Source organism: Physella acuta, unplaced genomic scaffold (assembly GCF_028476545.2).
Source record: "Physella acuta isolate Inbredline_101_S28 unplaced genomic scaffold, ASM2847654v3 ptg001856l, whole genome shotgun sequence".
NCBI classification, from domain to species: Eukaryota; Metazoa; Mollusca; class Gastropoda; family Physidae; genus Physella; species Physella acuta.
This window is the reverse complement of record NW_026733364.1, coordinates 112,557-138,235: the sequence shown is the minus strand read 5'-3', so window position 1 is coordinate 138,235 and position 25,679 is coordinate 112,557. Positions and strand designations below refer to the sequence as shown.

Here is a 25,679-nt window from a genome sequence, read left to right as displayed (position 1 = left end):
CAGCTATGAGCTTTACGTGTGCTCGCGGCGTGTGGATCTAGTTGGATAAACCGAGGCCGTCGCGTGTTTGTTGCACCCAACGTGTGTTGGTTTCTGCTACGGGATAAAAGCAGTTCGGGCGATACACTTCTTGTAAATGTGAAGCGATTTGTGTTTTTATTTTAGCCGTCTGTTCTCAGATTTAAAATGTTCATGTACCGGTAACCACCTATCCTACAACTAGATGTACAATCTAAATCTAGATTCTAGATTAGAATCTAGATCTAGAACCGAGCTCTAGAATCTAGATTAGATATCTAGGATCTAGATTCTAGATCTTCTAGAGTCTAGATCCAGATCGAGATTACATTTTTGTAGGCCTAATATTACTAATAATAAATTTAAAATAACACAGAACAGATGAATAGATGAAATAGAATTAAGTTAAATAATTAGGCCTATAGTATTATTCTAATACTCCAGGCCAGATGCTAGATCTAAAAATAAAAATAAAATTAATTTAATACTTAGGCCTAGGCCTAATAAATAATAATAATAGGGCCTAGCCTACTTAATATTAATAATTAATACTAGATCTAGATCTAGAAAAAGTAGTTAGGATCTAACGTCTAACAGTATACTAAAAAGTTAATTAAAAATGTAACTACTTAAATAGGCTGTAATAACTTCATAAGTATAAATACTATAAAAGTATTAGGCCTACTGATATTAATTCATTCGTAGATGAGGATACTAATCATAATAATACAATATTAATAATTATGTATAGGGCCAAGGGCAAGGTGCCTGTCTTATTATTAGACATAAACTAGATCTATAAACTATTGTTAAAAACCGAAAGAATGTGTTCCATTATTTTGATCATTGTTACATGATGAATTAGTTTAGTCACCCCATTAGGCCTACTGCAATTAAGCTTTTAGATATGTGTGCTATGATAGCCTTCAAACGACGGCAATGACAAGTTAGTCTGATGTCTGCTTAATCGATTAATTAGCTTAAATTCAGTGTTGACATGCAAACTTACTAGCAGATTTATGAACTCTAATTTAGGGCCTAATTGAAATAATTAAACAACACCCGCAGAAGTTTCGAGCGGGGAAGGTCGTGGTGTGTGAGGGCATGAATTCACCAAGCACGAGAGCGTGGTCTGATGTGCAATGTGTAGTCAGCCAACCGTGTTGTCTCCCGGACCGGTACACATTGTTGCACGCGGTTCTTCTTTGGTTTCATTAAGTATTCATTAATGATGTCATACCATTCTTGTAAGGAATCGACATGTGATATATTCGCCTAGCCTTTCCAACCTGTTGCTATTGTTATTATTACAACACTGTGACGGTGTGTTATGAGCTAAACGTCATTTTTAAGATAAGTCCTCTATGAGATTAATTGGTTAATTCAGTATTGTGTCCGTGTATTGATTGTGTGATCGTTTTTTAATAGCAGGCCTACTACTGTTTGAACAATCAATATTTTAAAATATCTCAATTACAATTGTTCGTTTTAATTGATCATAACTGTTTTGCACCGAAGTAAAAAGGCCGTCGCTTAGTACTTAGCTTAGGAAAAACGCGAATCTTGACATATTTCCAAATTGTGAATGCGAATATTTTGAGCTCACACAAGATGAAACTAAACCTAGGCCTAGCTTGGATAACGGAGTATAAACATTTGCTGTCCCTCAATAGAATAACCTGTCTAGATTGAGTTCGTTGTTCAAGGTGTGTGCGATTGGTCTAGACAGACGCTCTTCGACAAGATAAAGCGATGGGTGAGTAAATATATATTTTAAAAAATGAATCTTGTTCTATCGTATAGATCACTCTACCTATTTATTTTAATAGTATTTAGCCTATATTTAGCTTTTGTTTTAATTGGTTCTTTTTTTTAAATGGCGAGACTTGTGTATTGTTTTAAATTTATTTTTATTCAACTGTTTAGGCCTTTCTCGCTGTCATTTTCTTGACATTCTCTGTTAAATCTGGCCGCGCCTGCGTTTTTTAAATGTATAATTATATTGAGGATGACCTTCGGTCAACACAGTTTTGATTGCTACTTGGGATAATGAATCTAACTGGCTATTGTTGTGGCCACACGATGTGGGTGGGAGGGAGGGGGGAGTTACGTTGGTTCGGCCGCCACATGCCCCACTCACAGAAATCAACGGTCAGTCTAGATCTAGCTGGACAATTCCAAGTTCAGTTCTTTACAATGTTAGACGATGGTTAGAGATCATGTTTTACTATTTTATTTTTTAAAATTGCATAATAGTTGAAAATTTAATACACAAAGGCCTACTGCTATTCTTTTAAATTAAATTAGTGATATTTATACACATTTATACAGCTTAATATAATCAGGTATATATATATATATATATATATATATATATATATATATATATATATATGTATATATATATATATATATATATATATATATATATATATATATATATATGTATATATATATATATATATATATATATATATATATATATATATATATATATATATATATATATACATATACAAAGTAATTAACATGTGTAATGACCCGTATACGGAATTTACCCATTGCGAAACAACAAGTTTGGCATGACGTTTGAGGGTTCATTAACATATTGTGATTATTCCGTACCATGAAACCACGAGATGAATCGGAATTTTTTACCTTAGCATTACCTCCCCTTTGTATCTAGCACAATGCAATAATACACTGGTAAGGCCTACTGGTACGTTATTATAGGCATTTTTAGGGGATGTGGGGGGTGTATGTTCACAGGTGGAAGTATACACGGTCTTTTTTATTTTAGAAGTGGACAGACTGTGATGGTTACCTGAAGGCAAAGTTACACAATATTTTATATGCCGAGGTCAGAGAAACAGATAAACTGTAGTCATGGACCACATTAAAAAAAACCCTGTAAGATATGAAAAGCATTCGCTGATCTAGGATAGCAAAACATTTATTATGCTGTAAAAATGACTCTTAACAGAAAATAATTCTTTTAAAATAAATATTCTCGACGATATCAATGGATTTCCTTGGAGAATAGAATTTTCAAATATCGTGAATTTCCTTTGACCGATTATCCTTGTGCAATCCATTTAGTCGTCAAGGGGAAACAAAATAAAACACAAGTTCCCATTTTATTCTTTTGATAGTGTAGATATGAAGTGCTGTTTCATTCACGAATCGTATTCACGGTTGAATGCCTTTGGTGTTTCTAAAAATAAGACGTGGCCTTGTAGGGATTCACATAAAACGGTGTGCTACGCTCTCATAGCCCATGTCACCCCATAATTTTACAATTAGCACAGCACAGGTGCTGTAGGTGTTTCTCTTAATGAAACCAATACGTTTAATTAATTGCTCATCTGATTAACCCAGGCTTGTCCCATCTGTCCATAAAGATATTTTTAAAACATTTCTGAACTAGTTTCATCAGTTTCCTAATTACCATTTTGTTAATTTCTCTCACCCGCTCTGGTGTTGTATTTAGTTAGACCGTACCAACTTTTAGATGAGTCATTAATTCCCCGTTCGGCTTATACTGCTGTTATGTTGGTCGTTAGGCCATGCTGATATATTCAACTCTGTAACTGTGACACATAGTTAAGTGCGGCATTTTTAGATTAGTCACATCGTCCAGAGATGAGTAAAACAGTCGTTGACTTAATTCTGTTGCCGGCTGTACTCACACTGTACCTAACTGTACTCGTATTGTACTATGTCCTTAGATAGTAACGGGCCTACGACACGTTTTATATTTTCTTTAAACGGAAAAACAGAAAAGATTTCATTATGAAAAATTGTAAGCATTCGCGCATTTGTCGCATTTAGGCAAACGACATTCGGGCCGGCGCCTTTCGGACAAAAGTTCAGCCTCCGATTGTAAAACCAAATATTGTACACATACTGGACGCACACTGCACCGGCTGTACTCGCATTGTGGGCTGCCCCACGTTACACACACTCAGATAGTACTGGCTCCCTACTCATATTACACAAACAATTCCAATAATGTACAGACACTGTACCTATAATGTACCCATGCTGTACCAATAATGTACCGACACTGTACCAATAATGTACCGACACTGTACCAATAATGTACCGACACTGTACCAATAATGTACCGACACTGTACCAGTAATGTACCGACACTGTACCAATAATGTACCGTCACTGTACCAATAATGTACCGACACTGTACCAATAATGTACCGACACTGTACCAATAATGTACCGACACTGTACCAATAATGTACCGACACTGTACCAATAATGTACCGACACTGTACCAATAATGTACCGACACTGTACCAATATTGTACCGACACTGTACCAATAATGTACCGGCACTGTACCAATAATGTACCCATTCTGTACCGACACAATACTTCCTAATGTACCCATATTATACCTATTGTGTACCATATTGTACGTATTATGTACCTTATTGTACACATTGTGCACCATATTGTACTCATTGTGCACCATAATGTACCCATTGTGCACCAAATTGTACCCATTGTGCACCATATTGTACCAATCATGCACCAAATTGTACTAATTATACACCATATTGTACTCATTGTTCATCGACACAGTACCCCCTAACGTACCCATTGTGCACCATATTGTACTCATTACACACCACATTGTACCCATTGCGCACTAACTGAGCCAGTTAAGGAAACTCGAGCGAGAGCATATTTTAATCGCACGCAGTTGACAAGTGTTGATGTGATGAGGTCAGAGGTCATTAAGTTTGGGGAGTCGTCTGCCCCTCTTATTGACCAACTGTCCGACATGTGTGTCGGGCTAAACAAGACATGCAGGAACACGGGGTTATTTTGTTATGTGAGTAATGATTTTACCCTTTTAGTGACAGCATCTTAGTGAGAGTGTGGCAAAATATGAGGTCGTGTGCTGACGGAAGTCGGCCATTACGACGACCTTTTCGCGGGTAGGTTGTCAGACAAGAAATGTTGTACGCTGGCCTTTACTTGTTAGCTAAAATGGTGCGTTTTGACAAATTCGGATGGCCTCCAGATTTTGACAAAAATCTGGTGGCCTTGAGATTTTCACTAAATTTGGATAGTGTTAGATATTCCCTAAATTCGGATGGTCGTTAGATTTTCTCTAAATTCGAATGGTCGTTAGATTTTCCCTAAATTCGGATGGTCGTTAGATTTTCCCTAAATTCGAATGGTCGTTAGATTTTCCCTAAATTCGGATGGTCGTTAGATTTTCCCTAAATTCGGATGGTCGTTAGATTTTCCCTAAATTCGGATGGTCGTTAGATTTTCCCTAAATTCGGATGGTCGTTAGATTTTCCCTAAATTCGGATGGTCGTTAGATTTTCCCTAAATTCGGATGGTCGTTAGATTTTCCCTAAATTCGGATGGTCGTTAGATTTTCCCTAAATTCGGATGGTCGTTAGATTTTCCCTAAATTCGGATGGTCGTTAGATTTTCCCTAAATTCGGATGGTCGTTAGATTTTCGGTTTCTGTAGCCCCTCTCATCAATCTTTCTGTTTATTACAAGTGAGCTGTCTCAGCCTCGCATTCAATAATCTATTGAGAGATAGGTGGGGGTGGGGGGGGGGGGGGGGGGGAATGGTGATCAAGTTCACGAAATTGCGCTCATTAATTCTCGAGGACACGCCAAGTTATCATATCACTAACGGTTCTGGGTTAGAGGTTCTTAATTAAGAACCACAACGAGCTGTTAAAAAATGCATGGGTGAAAGTAATTGTGTTTTCTTCTCTTGACGAGTGCGCCAGACATACACGAACAAGCTTAAAGCTTGGCTACTACACACAATTTTACAGCAGAAAAGTTAATGAATTAGCCCATGCTGTCACTAGTGAGACGGCGTAGTTGAATGGCAGAGAGCTCGGCTACCAGCACAAAGGTCTCGAGTTTGGATCTCGGTCCGTTTTTTTGTCCACCCAGCTCTGATGGGTACCTGACTTACATTAGGGAAAGTTAAAGGCGTCTTTGCATAGTACTGACCACACCACCCCTTCAAATGCCGAGGTCAATAAACATATGGACCACTTCGTCTGCCCTATGGATCTTTAGGTCTGAAAGGATTTAGGCTAACACTACTTATTTATCAAGGCAGCACTGGCCCATCTTAAACAACTGACAATTTTTACATAACCCACCTTTGCTTTTAATAACAACTATGAATAAGCACAAAATCCTCAAATTCTTGGCTTAACTGTGAACGCGATATTAGCTTTATTTGATTTGCCAAGCAGTCGTGATAATGCAAGCATGTAACTGCGCCAAAGGATTTGTCGAGCTCAAAAATCGTCTGTCGGTGTTTGAACGCCATGTTTGCCAGTCCCCTGCCTCTAGGGGCACAAGCTCCACGGGTGTTAAGGGCCTTTTTATAGCACATAATCGATGCGCCATCGAATGTTTGCTAAACCTTCGACTAGTCTTTCTTATTGACCTCGCTAACATCTCTTTTCATCGATGTGGTTGATATAGGATAGTGTCTGGTAGAAATGTGGTGCATTGTTCGTATATATGTGTGTGCGTGTGTGTGTATGTATAAATATAGTGATGTAAACATAACGTGTACAAAATTTGTCGACTTATTCACCAAATTTAAATAGCAGTAATTTGGTTTAAAAGTAATTCTGACAATCCACCTTTAGTGTTCCTTTCTACCCAGCCACATGTCTGACCATAGACCGCCTCCCAGCACCTAAGAAAGTCAGAGCTTTCCAATTCCCTTACAATCTTAGGCGTCTAGACAGATGCAGTGGCAGCTGTTATAACTCAAGTAACCGAGGAAATAAAATGAAAACATGGGCTTGAAATAAATGTAGATGGTGTGATCTTTGACTCAGCGTAGGCCATGGCGGGCGATCAGACCTGAGAACACTCGACCCCAGTTTCGTGAGATAGCTACAAGCGAGCAACGCACGTCTGACTAGCAGGCCAAACTAAATACGTCAGGGGGAGTCGTGGCACCGGAAAGATAACTCTGCGAGTACTTGATGTTACGTTATCAAACTCGGTACAATAGAATTTCCGGGGATTGAAAGGTGCGAAAAACACTTGTGCTGCGATTCAAATGTTGCGAAATGGTCAAACTTAAAGAGATCGCTTTTAAACTTAAGTATATAAAAATCTAGATTCTATTAGCTTTTGTGAGCTCTCACTTCAAGTTAACGTATTGACTCGAAGATGTCAACTCTCCACGACATAACAGGTGCGTTTTATTTTATTTTATATGTTTGCCATATGTTCACACTATAACTAAAGAGTGATTGTTCGTTCTAACTCCATGCTTCACTTACGACGCCACATTGTGGTGTCGAACCACTGTACTTGTCTTAAGGTGCAAGTGTTTACATAAAGACAGCATTAGTAGACTTATACTGGTCAAAGTAAACACTATCTAATCTACTTTTTAACACCTCATTGTGGGCCTGTTCGAACAAAAAAACAAATGGTCCCAAACCGTTCATCGCTTGCGACTGAAGATGTGGGACTAATGTGATAAACCCGTGTTCGTATGGGCTGGGGATTTCTAGAGATTTCTTCTGACCCATTTCCTTCAACAGAGATAACGGAATATGACGTCACGAATTGGAATTGAAATAAGACAGGCGCCCATAGTTTTCTGTAATAATGTGGGTCACAGGGGCGCTTCACTTAGATCTAGTTATCTCCCCATTCATGTCATCAACTATGTGATAAGTGACATTTCAGCCTAAAGAATGCGTGTGGTTCATAAGACCTTATACACTGGTTCTCTAGATATCGAACTGATAAGTTATCAAACACGTTTTTTTTTCCTTAAATCTTTAAATATCTAGATCTGTGTCTTAATGGTGAAATCAGTGTTTCTTCCAGATTTCATTCTCCAGGGGATAGGTGGGGGGGGGGGGGGGGGGACGACGACGACGACGACGACGGTGGACACTGGTAAAAGTATATAAAATATTTTTTTGTTTTCGTGCAGTGGGGGAGGGGGGTGGAGTCTCTTTCCCCCCGAAGAGATGCCTCCAAGAAACCCTGGGTGCAATAAAATTGCATTGGGTAGTGATAGTGCAGTAGAACGGCAGTGTTTGTAAATGTGCATGCCTGATGTTCAGTGTAACTTATAGTCGAAACGTTGGGTCAGCGCGACATGTCAAATTTTCCCAGCATGCTTCTGGTCTAGTTTTTCTTTTTTTTTTTTACTGTCGTGTAGTGTATGTGAATCAAAATGTACATTTTTCAACCGCTTCTCCGATATGGCGACAGTCTGTGCATTGGTCCCAAATCAATAATTCCAAACCATCTGTCAACATTCTCGTGTTGTGTTTTGTTTGTGATTTATTTGTCGCATTCTTTGAAACATCCACATAAGCTTGAGAGAGGTTTCAACTTTACCACCCCCCCTCCAGAGGCGTAGCGACCCTCCCGGCGCCCGGGGACAAACTTTTCGATTTGCACACCCCCCCCCCCCCCCTCAAGATTTCGATTTGCACCACCCCCCCCCCCTCTCAAAACTTTCGATTTGCACCCCCCTCAACCTTTCAATTTATTTTTCCAACCCATTTTGGTGCCCCCTAAAGTCGGATATGTTCCCCCCCCCCCCCCCGGCCCCCCCCCTCGCTTTTTGTTTCTAGGATACACTATTGTGTATAAGACTCAAGATATACCCCCCACCTTCCCCCCCCCCCCCCCCTCCCTCTTCCATCGACTGCTTGGAAACCCTTACCGGTTACTCTGTGTGTTTCTGAAGTTACGGGACAACAGTAGACGTGTTGAAAGGAAAATTTGTTTTGAAATTTTTCATCCATTTTATAGTGAGGATTCGAGAGGTACTGCATCATTATTGTGTTGTCTCTCTAGTAGTCAGTTGAGCTAGTGTTCATTAGACCTAGTGGTCAATCGAACAAGGGGTCATTAGAGAAAGTGGTAATTTGTCATTAGTAGTCCTAGTAGTCAGTAGTAATTTACATTGCTAACGTCTTGACTTGCTTTAATGGAGAAGCTGCTATAGAGTTTGCCTGTATCAACTGTCGTACTGTTACCGTTTTTACAGCAGAACTGTGGTGGTAGATATAGATGTGACGTGCGAAGGGGGAAGTCACGTGACAAACGGAGTTATCCTCCCTCGACAGTACCGAAACACCCTTTCCAACAGTGACGCAAGTAGAGTTGTTCGAATTGGTTCACCCTTGGTCACCATCGTTGTTACCGCTCTGGTTGTATATGAGGGGAAGTAACGCAATACAACTAAAGAGGTTTTTTTTTTTAAAGTACTTTCTTCGTTCATCACTGGCTTATTTTTAGACGCAGTTACTGTTACAATTACACTACATTGTATACAAAGGCGACGTAAAATCTTAAAGAATGGGAGGGGGGGGGGGGGGGGGACGTGACGGCGTTTATGGGTGACTCGGGTATGAGTACAAATATACATACGTTTGTCTGTTTTTTTATTAAACCATTAAAACAGCAAGTAACTTTGTACACGCTTTACGCAAGCTGGGGTAGCTTTACGTTAGCCGTGGTAACTAATTAGTAACTTTACATTAGCCATGATAACTAATTGTTAGCTTTTCATTAGCCATTGTAACTAATGGGTAGCTTTACATTAGCCGTGGTAACTAATGGGTAGCTTTATATTAACCGTGGTAACTAATGGGTAGCTTTACATTAGCCGCGGTAACTAATGGGTAGCTTTACATTAGCCGTGGTAACTAATGGGTAGTTTTACATTAGCCGCGGTAACTAATGGGTAGCTTTACACAAGCCACCGTAGCTATGTGGTAGCTTTACACAAGTTGGGGTAGCTTTACGTTAGCCGTGGTAACTATGTGATTGCTTTACACACGCCGTGGAAACATAGGATAATTACAGTCGAAGGTTGTATTTCCCAATTGAAAATGCGAATCGCAGCTTAAAAATTAATTTAAAAAATCGATAGCCGGCCCTTTTGTCGTCTACTCAGGTGTATGAGTTTAAACCAGCCCTGCTCACTGCTCGAGCTGTTGGCTCACACGTGTAACATCCACTCTCACAATAATATTAGCGCGTTAAACTTGTGTGTGTGTGTGCTTACGATGAAATTAAAATTATTAGGTGAGTATAGAATTTAAGTTAGGACTTTAATTTATTAACAATCATTTTCGTTAGACCTTATCACAACCTCATCTTGTTTTGCGGAAGATAGGTGTTAAACGGCGCTAATGTCTATAAATTAGTATAAACTATCAACTGTACACAATATATAAATGTAGAATGGGTTTTAAAGAGCACCATCTAAAATTACATTTAACAACTATGAAATCAGCCACCACAATTTTTCACTAGCTACTCCACAGGTTCTAGGGACAAAGATACCACCGTATAAGCACAAATGAGGCTATTTCTCGGAATCCATGCTTAGTACTTTTGTCTGTTGGCAACCCCGTAATGCCACTATAAATCCAGCCCTAGCTTTTACATTGTTAACTGAATATTATAAACGCGAATTTTCAACCAACATTCGAAGTGACAACTGTATTATCATAATGTTTTAGAAAATCAAGAAAAATGGAAAGTAATACATTGATCTGATAGTATAAAGCAATATAACTGTGTTTTTTTAACAACTTTTTAAACATTTCTTCATTTGACTTAGTCTCTGCACCCTACGTGTTTATATAACGTTGTTTTTTATTTTTAAAAAAAACTAGGCATGAAGAAATAGATGGAATGAACATCGTGTCTCGTGAGCTTATCAAACAGGTGGATTCCGAAATGGGGTGGGCTTGAAAGCTGTAATGTTTAACTGACTTTCCTGTTTGACGTCACACGCATGTTATTGCTCCGAAGAAAAACTCCTAAAAATGTTTTATATTATCGTTTGATGTCTACAGAAATAATAAATGCGCTAGGCGGGTGTCAATTTGATGCTTTTTTCGTTTTTTTTTTGTGGGGTTGGGGGGGGGGGGGGGGAATCATGAACAGAAGAATGTGAGTCGCACTGGCGATTAAGATAAAATCGAGGAATGATCGTGCAAAAAAAAAATTACCAAAGGTAATTATCATAAAGTTTTCTTCACCATTAAATGTTCAGTTTAAAATTATTATGTCCCTGTCATTAACAAATAGGTCACTACAGTGGTCCTAAAACTGTGGTCCTCGTATACTCTACGCGAGAATATGCATGTAATTAGGATAATTAGCCTGTATTTATGTAATTTATTTTCTTGAGTCTCCTCACTTGTATTGGAACAACTTACCTAATCAATTTGTACGGTTTATTCACGTGTATGCTGGATAGTTACCATGTATCGGAATAATTTACTTGTACCACTGAAGATCCGGGGTAGCATCACTCAGACATAGTATATAGTTATTTAACCGGACACTGCCGGGTGTTTACGCGATAGCCCTGGCCCGGCTAGTTCCTAATGAGGAAAAGCCAAAAATAGCCCGAGTCGTTAGGGTGAGCGTGGAGGACCAGACCAATGGGAGGGTCTCACGTAAAATGTTGATAGATGGGAGTAACGGCACTACACATGTTGACAAAATATGAGGGGCAACCCTAAAAATAGCAGTCGTATTCTCTACTGTAATGTGTGGAGATGTGGTAATATTTCATATTACCTGTAATATGTGGTAATATCTCATGACGTACTATTTGCGTGGCCTTTTTTTGTGTACTGATATAATCTTGACGTCCTAAAGCCGATCTCGATTAATCTTTGACCTGCAGTAACTTGCGTATCTCGCCACGCTTGATGAACTCAATGCTTAGACCGACCGTGGCCGCACAATTGAGCATTCGCTCAAAAACTAAAAAATGAGGTGGTTCTTTTTAGGAGCTGGGGCGGATGTTCTCACATCGATTTATCACTTTCGTAAATGAACGCAGACGTAGATCTTTCTGGGTGCGGTCGAATGAATACGCTATGCGTCAATGTGTGAATGGCGATAACATCAAGGAAAAGATGAAAACCACACACGCGGAAGTCATCAAATAGCCGCTTTGTTTCACTAGTTACAACTCCCGTTTATAATAACGGATGTGTAATGCTGTAGTGATTCAACAGCTACTTTAACTCAAATTGAGGTGTTTGTTTTATTTTAAAAGGATTGCGTTTATATTCTAGAGTCTGATAAACCAGATGGAGCTTCTGAAATTCAGTAAAACTAATTTTTTTTATTCTGTATTTCGAAACCTTTAACCTGTATTTCTATTTTAATATTAGAGAGACATTGATTTTAGTCGAAGTTATATAATATATCAAATATTTCAAGGTGTAAGGTTTAGAATTAATCTAATATGTCAAGGTGTTGGTCAGTTGTTTGTTCTGATGCCACAAGAGACGTTTAGAGGCGTTGGTCCGTATGTATTTCTGCATTTCAAACATGTCAAAGTTAATGTTGTTGTATCGTTACAAGTCCAGGCTGAACATAATGTAACAGTGTCAGGTACAGACGGGCTGGCCACGTGCTGAACCTGCCAACATGACAACTATTCTCACTTTTAAATCACACTTGGAACTCTTTTATTAAAACACGTCTTTTTATAGAGGTGCACTCTTGTGGCGTTAGTGCTAATTAAAGATAAAATTACACTAACGTATTTAGCCTTATAAAAATGTAATCTAATTTAAATTTTATTCGACTTAGGTTATCTCTGCATTTTTTTTACCGATAAGCTGTTGATCTAAATGTGTATATGGTAAATTTATATATTATGAATGGCTAGTAGAAATTCATAGGCTCTAGTATTTGAGTAAATATTTATTTAATTAAAAAATTAAATGTATATTTACATGTTGTTATATATATATATATATATATATATATATATATATATATATATATATATATATATATATATATATATATATATATATATATATATATATATAATTGCACTCAGAATATGTAATATATATATATATATATATATATATATATATATATATATATATATATATATATATATATATACATATATACATATATATATATAATTGCACTCAGAATATGTAATATATATATATATATATATATATATATATATATATATATATATATATATATATATATATATATATATATATATATATATATATATATATATATATATATATATATATAATTGCACTCAGAATATGTAATATATATATATATATATATATATATATATATATATATACATATATACATATATATATATAATTGCACTCAGAATATGTAATATATATATATATATATATATATATATATATATATATATATATATATATATATATATATATATATATATATATATATATATGCATATATATATATATATATATATATATATATATATATATATATATATATATACATATATATATATATATATATATATATATATATATATATATATATAATATATATATATATATATATATATATATATATATATATATACATATACATATATATATATATATATATATGTATATATGTATATATATATATATATATATATATATATATATATATATATATATATATATATATATATATATGCATATATATATACATATATATATATATATATAATTGCACTCAGAATATGTACGCTGTTAACTTTTATTTAATAACAACAGTTTATTCGGGTTCTTTATCCTACTGATATACAACAACAATTCTATGTTTAAAACAAATAGTTGGGCCCAGTTGTGAGTTGTTCACTATATTGACCCCGAATCATTATTGGATTTGTCAACGCTAGCTGAGCTCATTTTAGAAGGAAGAGCAAATTACTTTTTTTTTTAAATAAGGACGTTTTTTGTGTGTTTCATTAGCCGAAAATTTTAGCACAGAATTACTGTCTGAAAGTCTGAAGTGAATGTCGTGGACGAGCTATGCCTCATAATTGGATTAAAGCAGCTTGACTGAAAGTTTGACTGTCATCACGTCTGTTATTACACTTTATCACACCATGTAGGGGACTATAACCCATACATCCGATTGTTACTTATCTTCTAACCCGCCCAGAGTTTCTTCCAGGCATCTCTTCGGGGGAGCGAAGCCCCCCCCCCCCCCGAAATTTTTTTACCGCCCCCCCCCCCCCCCCCCGAACGAAATGAAATTTATATAATTTATATAGAAAATATATACTTTTAACAGTGTCCGCCCCCCCCCCCGAAGAAAGTCTACCCCCCGCCCCCCGAAAATTTCAAGTGCCCCCCCCCCCCCCGGAGAAAAAAGTCTGGAAGAAACACTGAACCCGCCACTTGTTTATGTAATGTCACGTATCTTAAATTTTAAAATTCTTTTAGATTTTAGACTTTAGACTTACACTACTTACAGATGCTACACAGATGTTTGCGTTTGAACTTTGAAAACATCCGGTAGTTTATATATAGTGTGTGACGTCACCATTTTAAAAGACAGTGTCTGGCCTAGTCCAGCAAAGAAAACAATGACCGCTTAGCATGGAACAATGACCAAGTCACCTTGCCCCGCTAAAATCCGTTTTCTTGTTTCAATTATTTATTTATGGTAACCGTCTGCTTAGCTCGTACAGAAGCTCTCTTGTATTCGAGAACAACAAAGTTTTGTTTAACCACAAGTCGATCAATTAATCGTTTTGGACGAAAACATTTTCTTAGTGTAAGAGGTGTATTGCTCCAACAATTTATATTTATCATTTATCATGGGTTAAAAGAAAACACACATGCACACCTACGCACACGCACAGTCCCACGCACTCACATACACCACACACATACATTTATATAATAGTACCAAAAAGGCCGTGTTTCACCTCGTAAATTTCAAGTGCTTGAAATATTTCTTCTAGGTTTCCTTGCTGTAACAATCTTTTAACCGAGAAAATAGACCTTTCTATTACAACTTTTGACATTATTAAACAAACAAGTTGAATCAAAACAGGTTTAAAAAAACAGCGGCGTTGCCTCAGCAGACTATCCGTTGGCATTAGTCCAAACCAGGCCAAGATAACGCCCCGCCGCCATTTTTTGGTATCACCTGAGATAAGGCGCCTGTGTGAGCGCTTTAAATTGGGTGTTGTTGTTGGACGCCTGCGTGCCTCTGGCTCATATAGACCTGCTGGTTCGTGATCACGCGATAACCTTCTTTTAGTTGATCATCAATTCATTAGTGTTATTTACCTTTTTAATGCAGAACAGTGAATCGAGCATTTTTTTCAAATGCTTGAGTGAGCTCTCCCTAAACTTTCTAGTATATTTCTTTACAACAGTCCAATCGAGCTATAGAAATATAGAATTTTGTGAAAAAAACTGCTCGCTTTCGAGAAAACACATAGAGGCAAAAAGTTCTTAGAATATGCTTTATGAGATTCGTTATGAAATATAAGTGATAATACGTGAAATTTCGTCCGCCCAACTTAAACGGTGCTTTAGATATTGGTATTTTAAAAACCGGAAGCATGGTGAAATACCACTTTCGGGTCTCGGATGTCGCTCAAAAATTAAAAGCATTAATTCTAATTAGAAGACCTTATACTTGTATGTGAAACTTCGTCTATCCAACTCAAATATTACTCAAGTTATCGTGTCTCCATGGTAAGAAAGGACGATTTCCGGTTACCAGCATTCTTTTAAAACATGCGCATTTACAATGTCATACTGTTATTCAAAATGAGACTAACCAAGCTGAAAAGGTGCTCAAGTTATCGATGTTTCCGGGTTTCCGGAAATCGCTCAAAAGCTGACACACAACTACAAATTTGATATAAAAATTATAAATACAATTTAGTCAACATAACAAACGGTTCGTAAGTTGTCGTGTTCACACACACACACACATAAATAAAATTGCAAAACATTTTTGTTTTCTTTTTAGCAAGGTGTAAAACGTTAAGATTTATCAAAATCGATTTCGATTTCATTTTGCATGTTTACAATACTTCCACTATGTTCCGTGATAAATAACAGATAAAAAGCCAAGTGCTTTACAAAATACACAAAATACGGGGAGGGTGTGAAAGGTGGGGACACAAAATTATGCAGTATTTTTTTTTATTATTAAAAAACGTAGATGCCACATTAAAACAAAACATTCTGTGTATATTTCTTAAAAACTTCGTAGTCTTTAGTAGTTTAGTTTGTTGGTGGTTGTGTGGGAAGTTTAGTTTGTGGGTGGTTGTGTGGGTAGTTTAGTTTGTGGGCTGTTTTGTTTGTGGAGGTGGTAGTCGGATGGTGGTCAAGTTCGTGGTGGTCGTCCATTAAAACCCAACCGTGCACTGTTAGATCTACAATGGTGTCGGTGGAAGGGTCCTATGCTGCTGTGGGGTGTTTTTTGTGTTCTGATTAAGCCGTTACTAATAGCGACTGCTTTATACGAATCAGAAAAATCTAAAGTAGTTGTCAGAAGACTTGACCAAAGCCGTTAATGTATCGCTGATTGTTTCATCCGGTCATTAAACCCACCGGATGCGACGATTTACCCTTATTGACAGAGAGAGGTGGGGGGGGGGGGGGAGAGAGAGAGAATTCCCTTCAGGTTCTTCCAGCCAACCCGTGTCTAAATTTATAGCAAGATTTTTGAAACAGCAAAGAACGGGAGAGGGTTCATTCTTATGCCAAGCGAAAAATTATGACAAACTAATAAATACATCTTTCCATTATCTATTTAGATATAGATATTTTTTTTAATGTACACGTGTTGTCGCCTCAGGCCAAAAATTCTCATTTCTGATTCCGTCTGTAAAATACAATCTAGTTTTGTTTTATTTAATAAATTTGTATTACAAATTGTGTTACGGATTCCCGTGTAGATCTAACAGGGTGATGCATAAAATTTTATTGTTTAACCTAACGTCTGATTTTACGTTTTTAATATATTTTTAAACAAACTTCATTCATTTATATATTGATACTTGTTTGGTGGTTTTTTTTTTGTCTTTATGTATACACGTTTTGCACGGAAGTCCTATGTTTATTTGTTAGGATTGTTTAAACATAAGCTAATGGTTTTTTTTTTAACAAACACTATCACAACTTTTAAACCTCCACGCATCTACTGTGATTTCAGGTCAGCTAGGATCGAAAAAGAAATCCCCAGAAAATGGAGAACTTGAGAACCAGGTGGACCTCCTGCGCGGCAGCGTGAAGGCAGCAGACGACAGCACTCCGCAGGTGTACTGGCAGCGCTGGGTGATGCTGTGTCTCTTCTGCCTCTACTCCTTCAGCAATGCCTTCCAGTGGATCCACCTCAACATCATCACCAACGTGTTGGCGGGCTTCTACAACGAAAGTTTACCAGCTAACGAATATCAGGTACGTCGGTTTCAACCAGAGTTTCTTCCAGGCATCTCTTCCGGGAGGGGGGGGGGGGAGGGGGACAATCCGCGTAGGAAGTCTACCGCCCCTCCCCCCGCCCCCGGAACGAAACGGAGTTTAAATAGAAAAATATATACTTTTAACAGTGTACGCCCCCCCCCCCCCATCGGAGATAAAGGCTGAAAGAAACACTGTTTTCAACCGCCAACAGCAATCTATAGCTCTGAAGGCTACCACGCTTGGGTTGTTGTCAAATTTGGAATGGCCTGAGTTGCATACCACTTAATTGTTTTTATGTTAATTAGGGTTTTTTAAATTATTTTTTTATTATTTTGATACAACTTGAGATTAGAATAAAAAAAAACCAACAGGTATTTCATATGTTAAAATAAGTCAATTGTGTTTTTGTTCGTATGTTAAAATATGTCAATTTTTGACACAAAAGTACAGCTAGGCCATTGATTGAGTCATTTCAAACAAGCTGGTGTCAATTATACATGCAAATATATGCTGCTGTTCTTCATCGGTTATACAACGTCCTTCGCTTAGTGATGTATTTCGGAACAATGATGAGGCTTGCGTTTGACTTATCCAACTGTGCCCATAACAAAAGGTGACACATGTTGAATAGTCATACCCACTACAGGGGCGTAGCGAGGGGGGGGGGCGGGGGGTGCGGACCTCACCGGGTGACACCATTTAGGGGGGTGACACCAAGGCAAAAAATAGCAAAATATATAGAGAAAAACTTGAGGGGGGGGGGTGCAAATCGAAAACTTGAGGGGGGGTGCAAATCGAAAACTTGAGGGGGGAGGGGGGTGCAAATCGAAAATTTGTCCCCGGGAAGGGTCGCTACGCCTCTGGGGGGTGACACCATTAAGTGCCGCACCGGGTGACACCCGACCTCGCTACGCCACTGCCCACTACAACTTCAAAACTTAATGTTGACTGCAATCGGAAGACGTTACAAAACGATGAGGCAAATAAGATTGGCTTGACACCAGCTATGGGAGGTCAACATGAAATTGCACCCAATAAACCAATAGTTTGACTTAGATCCCGAGTAGTTGCAATTCAACGCTGTTTAAACACAAAGTACACATGAACTAGGCTAGACCACACTTGATACTGGTTGCAACTATGTAAATTAATTTAGCCTGTCGAGAGGCACTTTGATATAATGACATGCCGCCATTGCTGAAACATTTTGCCGGCGAGCTTAATTTAGTGGCCACATTAGAGCATGGCCGTCAGTAGCCTAAATATGGCCGCGCTGCATTAAAGTATGGCTGCATTAAAACATGGCAGTCATAAATCAGTGCCGCAATAAAGTATGGCCTTCATAAAATGTTGCCTCATGGCCGCCATCAAGTTCGGCCGCATTAGAGCGCGGCTGCACTAAAATATGGCCGTATTAAAGCATGGTAGTAATAAATCATAGCAGTAATAAAGCATGGCCGTCATAAAATGTTGCCACACTGAATCATAGACGTCAGTAACTGTGGCCGCGCGGAATTAAAGCATTGCCGCATTAAAGCATGACCGTCACAAATCATGGCCACAGTAACTCATGGCCGTCATCAAGTGTGGCCACAGTAAAACATGGCCTCCATAAAATATTGCCGCATTGAAACATGGCCGTCATTAATTCATGGCTGTCATCAAGTGTGGCCACAGTAAAACATGGCCTCCATAAAATATTGCCACACTGAAACATGGCCGTCATTAAATGTGGCAGCATTAAAGTATTGCCATTCCAGTGAGTTAGCCTGATTGGCACTAATCCTGGAGCACCAAGAGCCTTATGGCCCATATCAATCATATAAAATAAACACCAGCACATTTACCTTTCTGCTTGCCGCGTACCATCAGCTACACGTTTATATTTGTTCATGGTCCTCAAAGTACATACTCGCCTAATGCTGATACCCAAGGCCTAAATTACCATGTCTTAGTGTATTAGCTTATATTTATAAAGATGAGAGCTTCACTCAACTTCACTAGTGTTTGTGTACTCACAACTTAACCTAATCACTATATTTTGCACTGAGATCAATTTAAACATGTTTTAGTAAAATATGTATAAAAATTCGGCAGCGCAACACAGCCATTGATTGGCTGTCCATGATCTACATGCTGGCTTACATCATCCTCATCCTGCCAGCCACTTGGATCCTGGACAAGAAAGGGTTAAGGCTCTCCTGCATTCTGGGATCGCTTCTCAATGCTTTGGGTGCCTGGCTCAAGTGTGCCAGTGTGTCGTCAGACAGGTCAGTATCTCTTTGTCCTCTGTTAGCTTACAAGTCCGGAGAATTTTAAAAGCTTGCACTGGTGGTCAAGGGGGTGGGTCTGACCGATGTCCCATGAACAAATTTTGCCAGCGCCCCATAATTGGATTTAGACCAACATGATGTTGATGCTCAAACAAGTAATTTTTGCTTGAAAGATTCGTTGACACTCCTAGAATTACAAATATCTAAGTGATGTATTTTTATATAGGCTTGTAATTTTAGTGATTGGTGTTGTTTATCAAAGTATTACCTATTTTTAAAATTGAAACCAATATTTAAACCTTTGGCTTAAATATTTAAAAACAAAAAATAAATTAAAAGACCAATATTTTTTCTTTTAAGTTTGTATAGCAAATATCCACATTAAATAATTTGGATTTTTTTTAATGAGGTTATATTTAATTGTAAATGTTTCTTTCACATAGGTTTTGGCTGTTGATGATCGCTCAAACAATCTGTGCCATCTCACAGATATGGGTGCTGGGAATACCTGCACGTCTGGCAGCCGTCTGGTTTGGTCCTAACGAAGTCTCTACGGCAACCTCTTTGGGGGTATTTGGTAATCAGGTAAGTCTTTGCTCGATGTACCACATTTTGATATGTACTTTCTGCTCATTGTAACACATTGTAATGAATGTTTTTCATTCATTGTAGCACATTGTTGTATTTATGTTCAATGGGACCCATTTGGTTAATATCTGCCAATTTTAACACATCTTAGTACATTCAGTTCAGTGTATATTTTTTGCTCATTGAAACACATTGCATACATTTTTCTCGTTGAAACTCCAAGCATGCAAAAGTTTTTCCAACGAAACAAACAAAAACCCAATCAATAGCATTGATCCTGTGGCCATCTGGTAGATGCATATTTTCAAACATTTCTTCCCAACCAAAGAATATATTCTTTTCTGACATACTATGATTGTCATTTTTTTTTTTCGTCTTTTTTCCACCTCAAACTGTTGTTAATCATTAGTTTTATCCAATAGTGAATGTTTTATATACCATAATGTTTTGTGTAGCAATTTTATCCTCAGTTCATGTGAGCTGTAATATAAAACTGTTTTCATTCCTTTAGGTTGGGATTGCTGTAGGGTTTTTGATCCCCCCAATGCTTGTCCCCAACTCTAAAGACAGAGACACAATGGCATCAGATTTTTACTGCATGTTCTACATTGGCGCTGCTGTCACAAGTGTTATATTCATTCTTATTGTTATCTGTAAGATTTTATTATCTGTAAGACTTTCATTCTTATTTGTTATCTATAAGATTTGCATTCTTATTGTCATCTGTAAGATTTTTATTATCTGTAAGACTTTCATTCTTATTTGTTATCTGTAAAATCTTCATTCTTGTTCTTATATGTAAGATTTTTATTATCCATAAGTCTTCCCTTCTTTTTTGTAATTTGTTGAGATTTTCCTTCTTATTATAATTTGTAAGATTTTCATTCTTATTTGTTATCTATGAGACTTTCATTCTTATTTGTTGCAAGACTTTCATTTTTATTTGTTATCTATAAGACATTCATTCTTATCTGTTATGATTGAAAAGTTTCTTACTGTTTAATGTAAGAATTTTTAAAAATATTTTTTTTAAAAGTGCAATGTTAATGCTGGATATCCTACAAGTTCTGTGTCTGAGTATATTACTGGGTTGATCTATCCCTGATGGGTACCTAAAACAGGTCTGGGAAATAATTGTATTGGCAACAAAATCCCTTTAGATTCTAGAGTTTTATCAAATTCCCCATTATTAGATCAAATCACGGACATTCTGGTTAGATGCTGACCACCCCAACCACCACAGCCTAACTATGATAATGCGCAAATGTAAAATGTAGTAATTAATTTAGGCTAATTATCAACATAAACCAAAAGTTAGCAGTGTACAATCTGAAAAGAAGTTAGGCTGAAAAGAAAAACAACTTAAATGATTGAGTTGTTTTTAATTATAACTATTCATTTACAAAGAAACGGTCAGAATGTTATCACAATGTAAAAAGTCAAATCTCTTAAGAGTTAATTTTGAGTGTTTAATTTTTATTTAGTAGTTATCTTAGAGTTGGATATGTTATGTTATTATCTTCCTATCTTGCAAACTTTGAATCCCCAGTTTTACGTGACAAGCCTCCCCAACCACCCAGTAGAGCCCAACAGTTGGCAGTAGAGGCAGCTACACATGAAGATTATTTCAAATCTCTTTCTAGGCTGTTACGAAACAGAGGATTTATTGTTCTCATGATAGCCTATGGTGAGTCAAGGATCAATTGCTTTCAAATTGTAACTTATGAATCCTCTTCTTTAAATTTTGAGAATATGATTTAAAGTGAAATTCTTACGATAAGAAACACATTTAAATTTTTTTAGGAGAAACACTAACTTTTTCTTTTAACTTCTTGCAGGTATCAACACAGGTTCATTTTATGCTATTTCAACTCTCTTAAATGCCATTGTGCTGTATTATTTTAAGGTAAGTGAAACTTTAGGAGAGAAAAACTTATAAGTTACTCTCCTTCTCTAGATGCCCTATGACCTTTCAATTATTATTTGTCTTCATTACAGGATGAAGAAGAGAATGCAGGAAGAATTGGTCTGACCATCATATTGATGGGAGTACTGGGTGCTATTATTGCTGGAATTTGGCTGGACAAAACTAAAACTTTCAAGTTAGTGTAAAATACATTTGTATTTAATAATATGAAACAAATACATTGTGAAAATAGATGAATTGTAATGATTATTTTTGGTTTCAAATAATTCTATTTTTGTACCAGTAACATTTACATGCAAATAATTATTATAGGGCCTAATGATCAGAAATATTTCAGTCAAAACTATTATTAGGCTATATAACATTTAATTAAAATTTACTCTAAAAATTTTAAGGGCTACAACCATTGGAATATACATTTTATCTTTGGCTGGTACAGTTGCATTTACATTTACTCTTGACGTAGAGGCTATCTGGATAGTTTTTATAACTGCTGGAGCATTGGGGTAAGTAGACTAAAAGCTATAAAATATATCATTCCATATGTTACTTTAATATTGATGCAGTACAACAGAGTGATGAATATCATATTACTTTCCTTACAGATTTTTTATGACAGGCTATTTACCAGTAGGATTTGAATTTGCAGCAGAGTTAACTTTCCCTGAATCAGAAGGGACATCATCTGGTTTGCTGAATGCATCTGCTCAGGTATTAATTATTTACAACCAATTAGTTGCAAAGTCGAATAAAATGGTTATATTTATACTTTGAATGTTATTTATTTATAGTAAAATTTTGGTTCTTGATTTAATGTTCTATAGGCCATATGTATTTGTTTATACAATAAATCCTAGTAAGCACATAAACAATTAACTAGGTCCATTCTTTTTAATTGTTGGAAATAACTAAGAATCAACATTCCTAACACAACAAAGTAAATTAATATTTATAAGACAGTTATTGTGATATTTATGGATTATTATTTTCTGTTTCTAGATTTTTGGTATCATCCTGACGCTTGGAATGCGAGCCATGTTGGAATCTATAAATGTGTTCAGTGCTAACATCACAATGTGTGCTCTTTTACTACTCGGAACTGTGATAACTGGTCAGATATTGCTAATATTAATCAATTTGCTTTTTAGTCTTTTAAAAATGTGCTTATAGTTATGATTTTTTGTTGCTCTTTATCTTGGTATAAATAGTCAAAATCTTTTACAAGATATTATATTACTGCAGTCACATAGAGTTGAAATCTGATGCAATTGTTTTTTAGTCATTAGAGTTGTGGGGATAAAAAGCACTACAGTGTTGAAATTAAAGAATCTAATATGGAAAAAAATTAGTTTTTATTGGTTGATGATTTTATTAAAAGACACTTTTTCTTTTTAAGCAGATTTAACATAAGTTTAGATTTTTTGACACAAAAAAAGAAAAGTTTTAGAAGAAAGTTTAAAAAATTTTTTTTTTAATTATTCAATTTGAGTGTAAAAATATCAGTTCAGGTAGACTTTGCAAAATAATGTGATGTGCTAATGACCTGTATTATTTAAAAGTCCTTGAGTGTAAGTGTGTTTAATTAAGCCACCAGGTAAAAGGAATTAATACATTAATTCAGACCTCATGCAACAAATGAATGCTAACAAACATATTTTACTGTCGCCAGCTGTCATTAAACCAGACTACAGGCGACAGGCTGCAGGGAAGGGAGAATGGACACAGAGGACAGATGAAATCATTGCACCCAATAGCCATTTCAATTCTTAAACTGTCCTGCAGATGTTATTTAATCAATTTTTTTTGTATAAGTCTAAAAAAATCTCCTATCCTTAAGATTTTTTTTGAAACAATGGTAATGAACTGAAAATATTGTTAGAAAAGTTGTGTATCACATTTCACTATAAGATGTAATTTATTGTATAAGCCTATTAAAATTGAAGGGGTGGTACAATGTGTTTACCAGCATTTATCTTCATAGTATCATGTCATAGAAATGTCACTCCTATTCAGAGTGTGTAAAAATAATAATCTTGTTTATAAGAAGCTCTTCCATAAACCAAAAATATTTAATTAAGCTCTGATGTGTTTACTAAAGTTTATATCAAACTGCTCGGAAATAATGGAACAAATATTGTTTAGATATCCACCTGTTGTTGCCCTTTTGCTAAATTTTAAAATGTGTTTATTTATAGTATTCTGCTGAGATAAGCAATGACTTGGACTGTTATATTGCAGCAGCATTATGAGAATTTGTAACTAAACTTTTTTTTAAATGTTTTATTTCTAGAGAAATTATTTTTGTCTTGAAGTATCAAACCTCAGCTATCACACAGCAGATGCACACGGATGTTTACTTAAGAAATGATGGCTGAAGTAAAAATATTTCATTTTTTCCTTGTTTATTTTATGTATATAATGAACATATAAATAGAAGCAGTTAAGTTTCTCCTCCACATTATATTAATAAAAGAACTATTACTCAATTATTTTTAAGTGGACTAACAGCCATAAACAAATAATGGGGAACTTAGTGGGAGTTATACAAAAACTTTCATCTGGATCTAAGAGTTGTATTTGGATATAGCCTATTAATCTAAACTCAATATCTTGTTTGATGCTATTAATTGAAATTCTTTTTTTTTAAAGCGCATTTTGGATTTTATAAATTTGCCTTTTTCCATTTTTTTACTTTCAAACTTTTATTGACTTTTTGCTGCCAAAAGGTACATGATCATGTCTAATTGACAAATTATATTTTATTTATTACTGTGAATGTTATTTTGCTTCCACATAACGCTGTTTAAGCCAATAATATTTTTTACTGTTTATTGTAACAGCTTTATTTATAAAAAAAACTTTAAAAGAAAAAGGAAATACTTTTTACATAATTAAGGTAATTTTCTATAATTTTCAAATTAAATTCAGCAACTTAATTTGTAAGCATGTAATTAGTTTGATTTATTCAACCACTTTTTATCAATTATAAAATCATTTACAGACTTATATATTAGTTAAGCTAGTATACTATTTTGAAAATATGAGAGTTTTCAAAGATTTGTAAAAACGTTTTAAAACATCGAAAGATTTTATGCTTAAAGTATTACTTGCCTAAGTAACATTTTTTTTAATTGACCAGTATTATTGCAAAGCATTACATATTTATACCAATTGTATAAACTGAAAATGTCTAGGTTTTCTTTTATTGCTTGCGGTTTTATTTACTAATATTTGAATCTTTTAAAACAATTGCAATATAAACTTTTAAAATTAATTTTCAAAATTAATTTTGAAAATCTTTCCCCTAGGATTTAACAAACCATTAGGCCAACTGTTATTCAAGTGTCATCCATAATGCCATTAGGGTAGAATTGGTTTTGACTCTAGTGACATTATGCCACATCTGGATTCCTTAAAAATAAATATGATGTTAATATTTGCTTTTATTAGAATTTTGGTTATTTAGAAAGAGCAGAATCTGGTGATACAACATTAAATTGCTAGAAGAGTTTGACGCAATTTTTGGACTAAAACAACTTAAAATAACTTCTTCCAGATTAAAAGCATGAAGTAACTGGAGCTTGTTAACC

The 25,679-nt window shown here is 35.9% G+C and overlaps 1 protein-coding gene across 5 annotated transcripts; it reads left to right on the top strand.

Annotated features, from left to right (window-relative positions):
• Positions 1–25,128, top strand: LOC131930828 (heme transporter FLVCR2). Of its 5 annotated transcripts, none has more exons than XM_059287459.1 (13): positions 1–132; positions 1,447–1,774; positions 17,054–17,298; positions 19,399–19,571; positions 20,018–20,159; positions 20,674–20,815; positions 21,712–21,849; positions 22,001–22,068; positions 22,161–22,264; positions 22,485–22,595; positions 22,695–22,800; positions 23,089–23,200; positions 23,759–25,128. In XM_059287459.1, the coding sequence occupies exons 2-13, from the start codon at positions 1,771–1,773 to the stop codon at positions 23,857–23,859; spliced, it is 1,446 nt and encodes a 481-aa protein (XP_059143442.1). In that variant the 5' UTR covers positions 1–132; positions 1,447–1,770; the 3' UTR covers positions 23,860–25,128. The 5 variants fall into 5 exon arrangements, with proteins under 5 accessions (XP_059143442.1, XP_059143441.1, XP_059143440.1 ...); XM_059287458.1 differs by having other exon boundaries at positions 26–194; XM_059287457.1 differs by having other exon boundaries at positions 26–200.
• The last annotated feature ends 551 nt before the right edge of the window (positions 25,129–25,679 follow it).

Coding starts and splice junctions, on each gene's coding strand:
- LOC131930828 (XM_059287455.1), top strand. CDS start 4,845: ATGCAGGAACACGGGGTTATTTTGTTAT. Junction 20,160..20,673: donor TGGGGGTATTTGGTAATCAG/GTAAGTCTTTGC, acceptor TCATTCCTTTAG/GTTGGGATTGCTGTAGGGTT. Junction 21,850..22,000: donor TGTTCTCATGATAGCCTATG/GTGAGTCAAGGA, acceptor AACTTCTTGCAG/GTATCAACACAGGTTCATTT.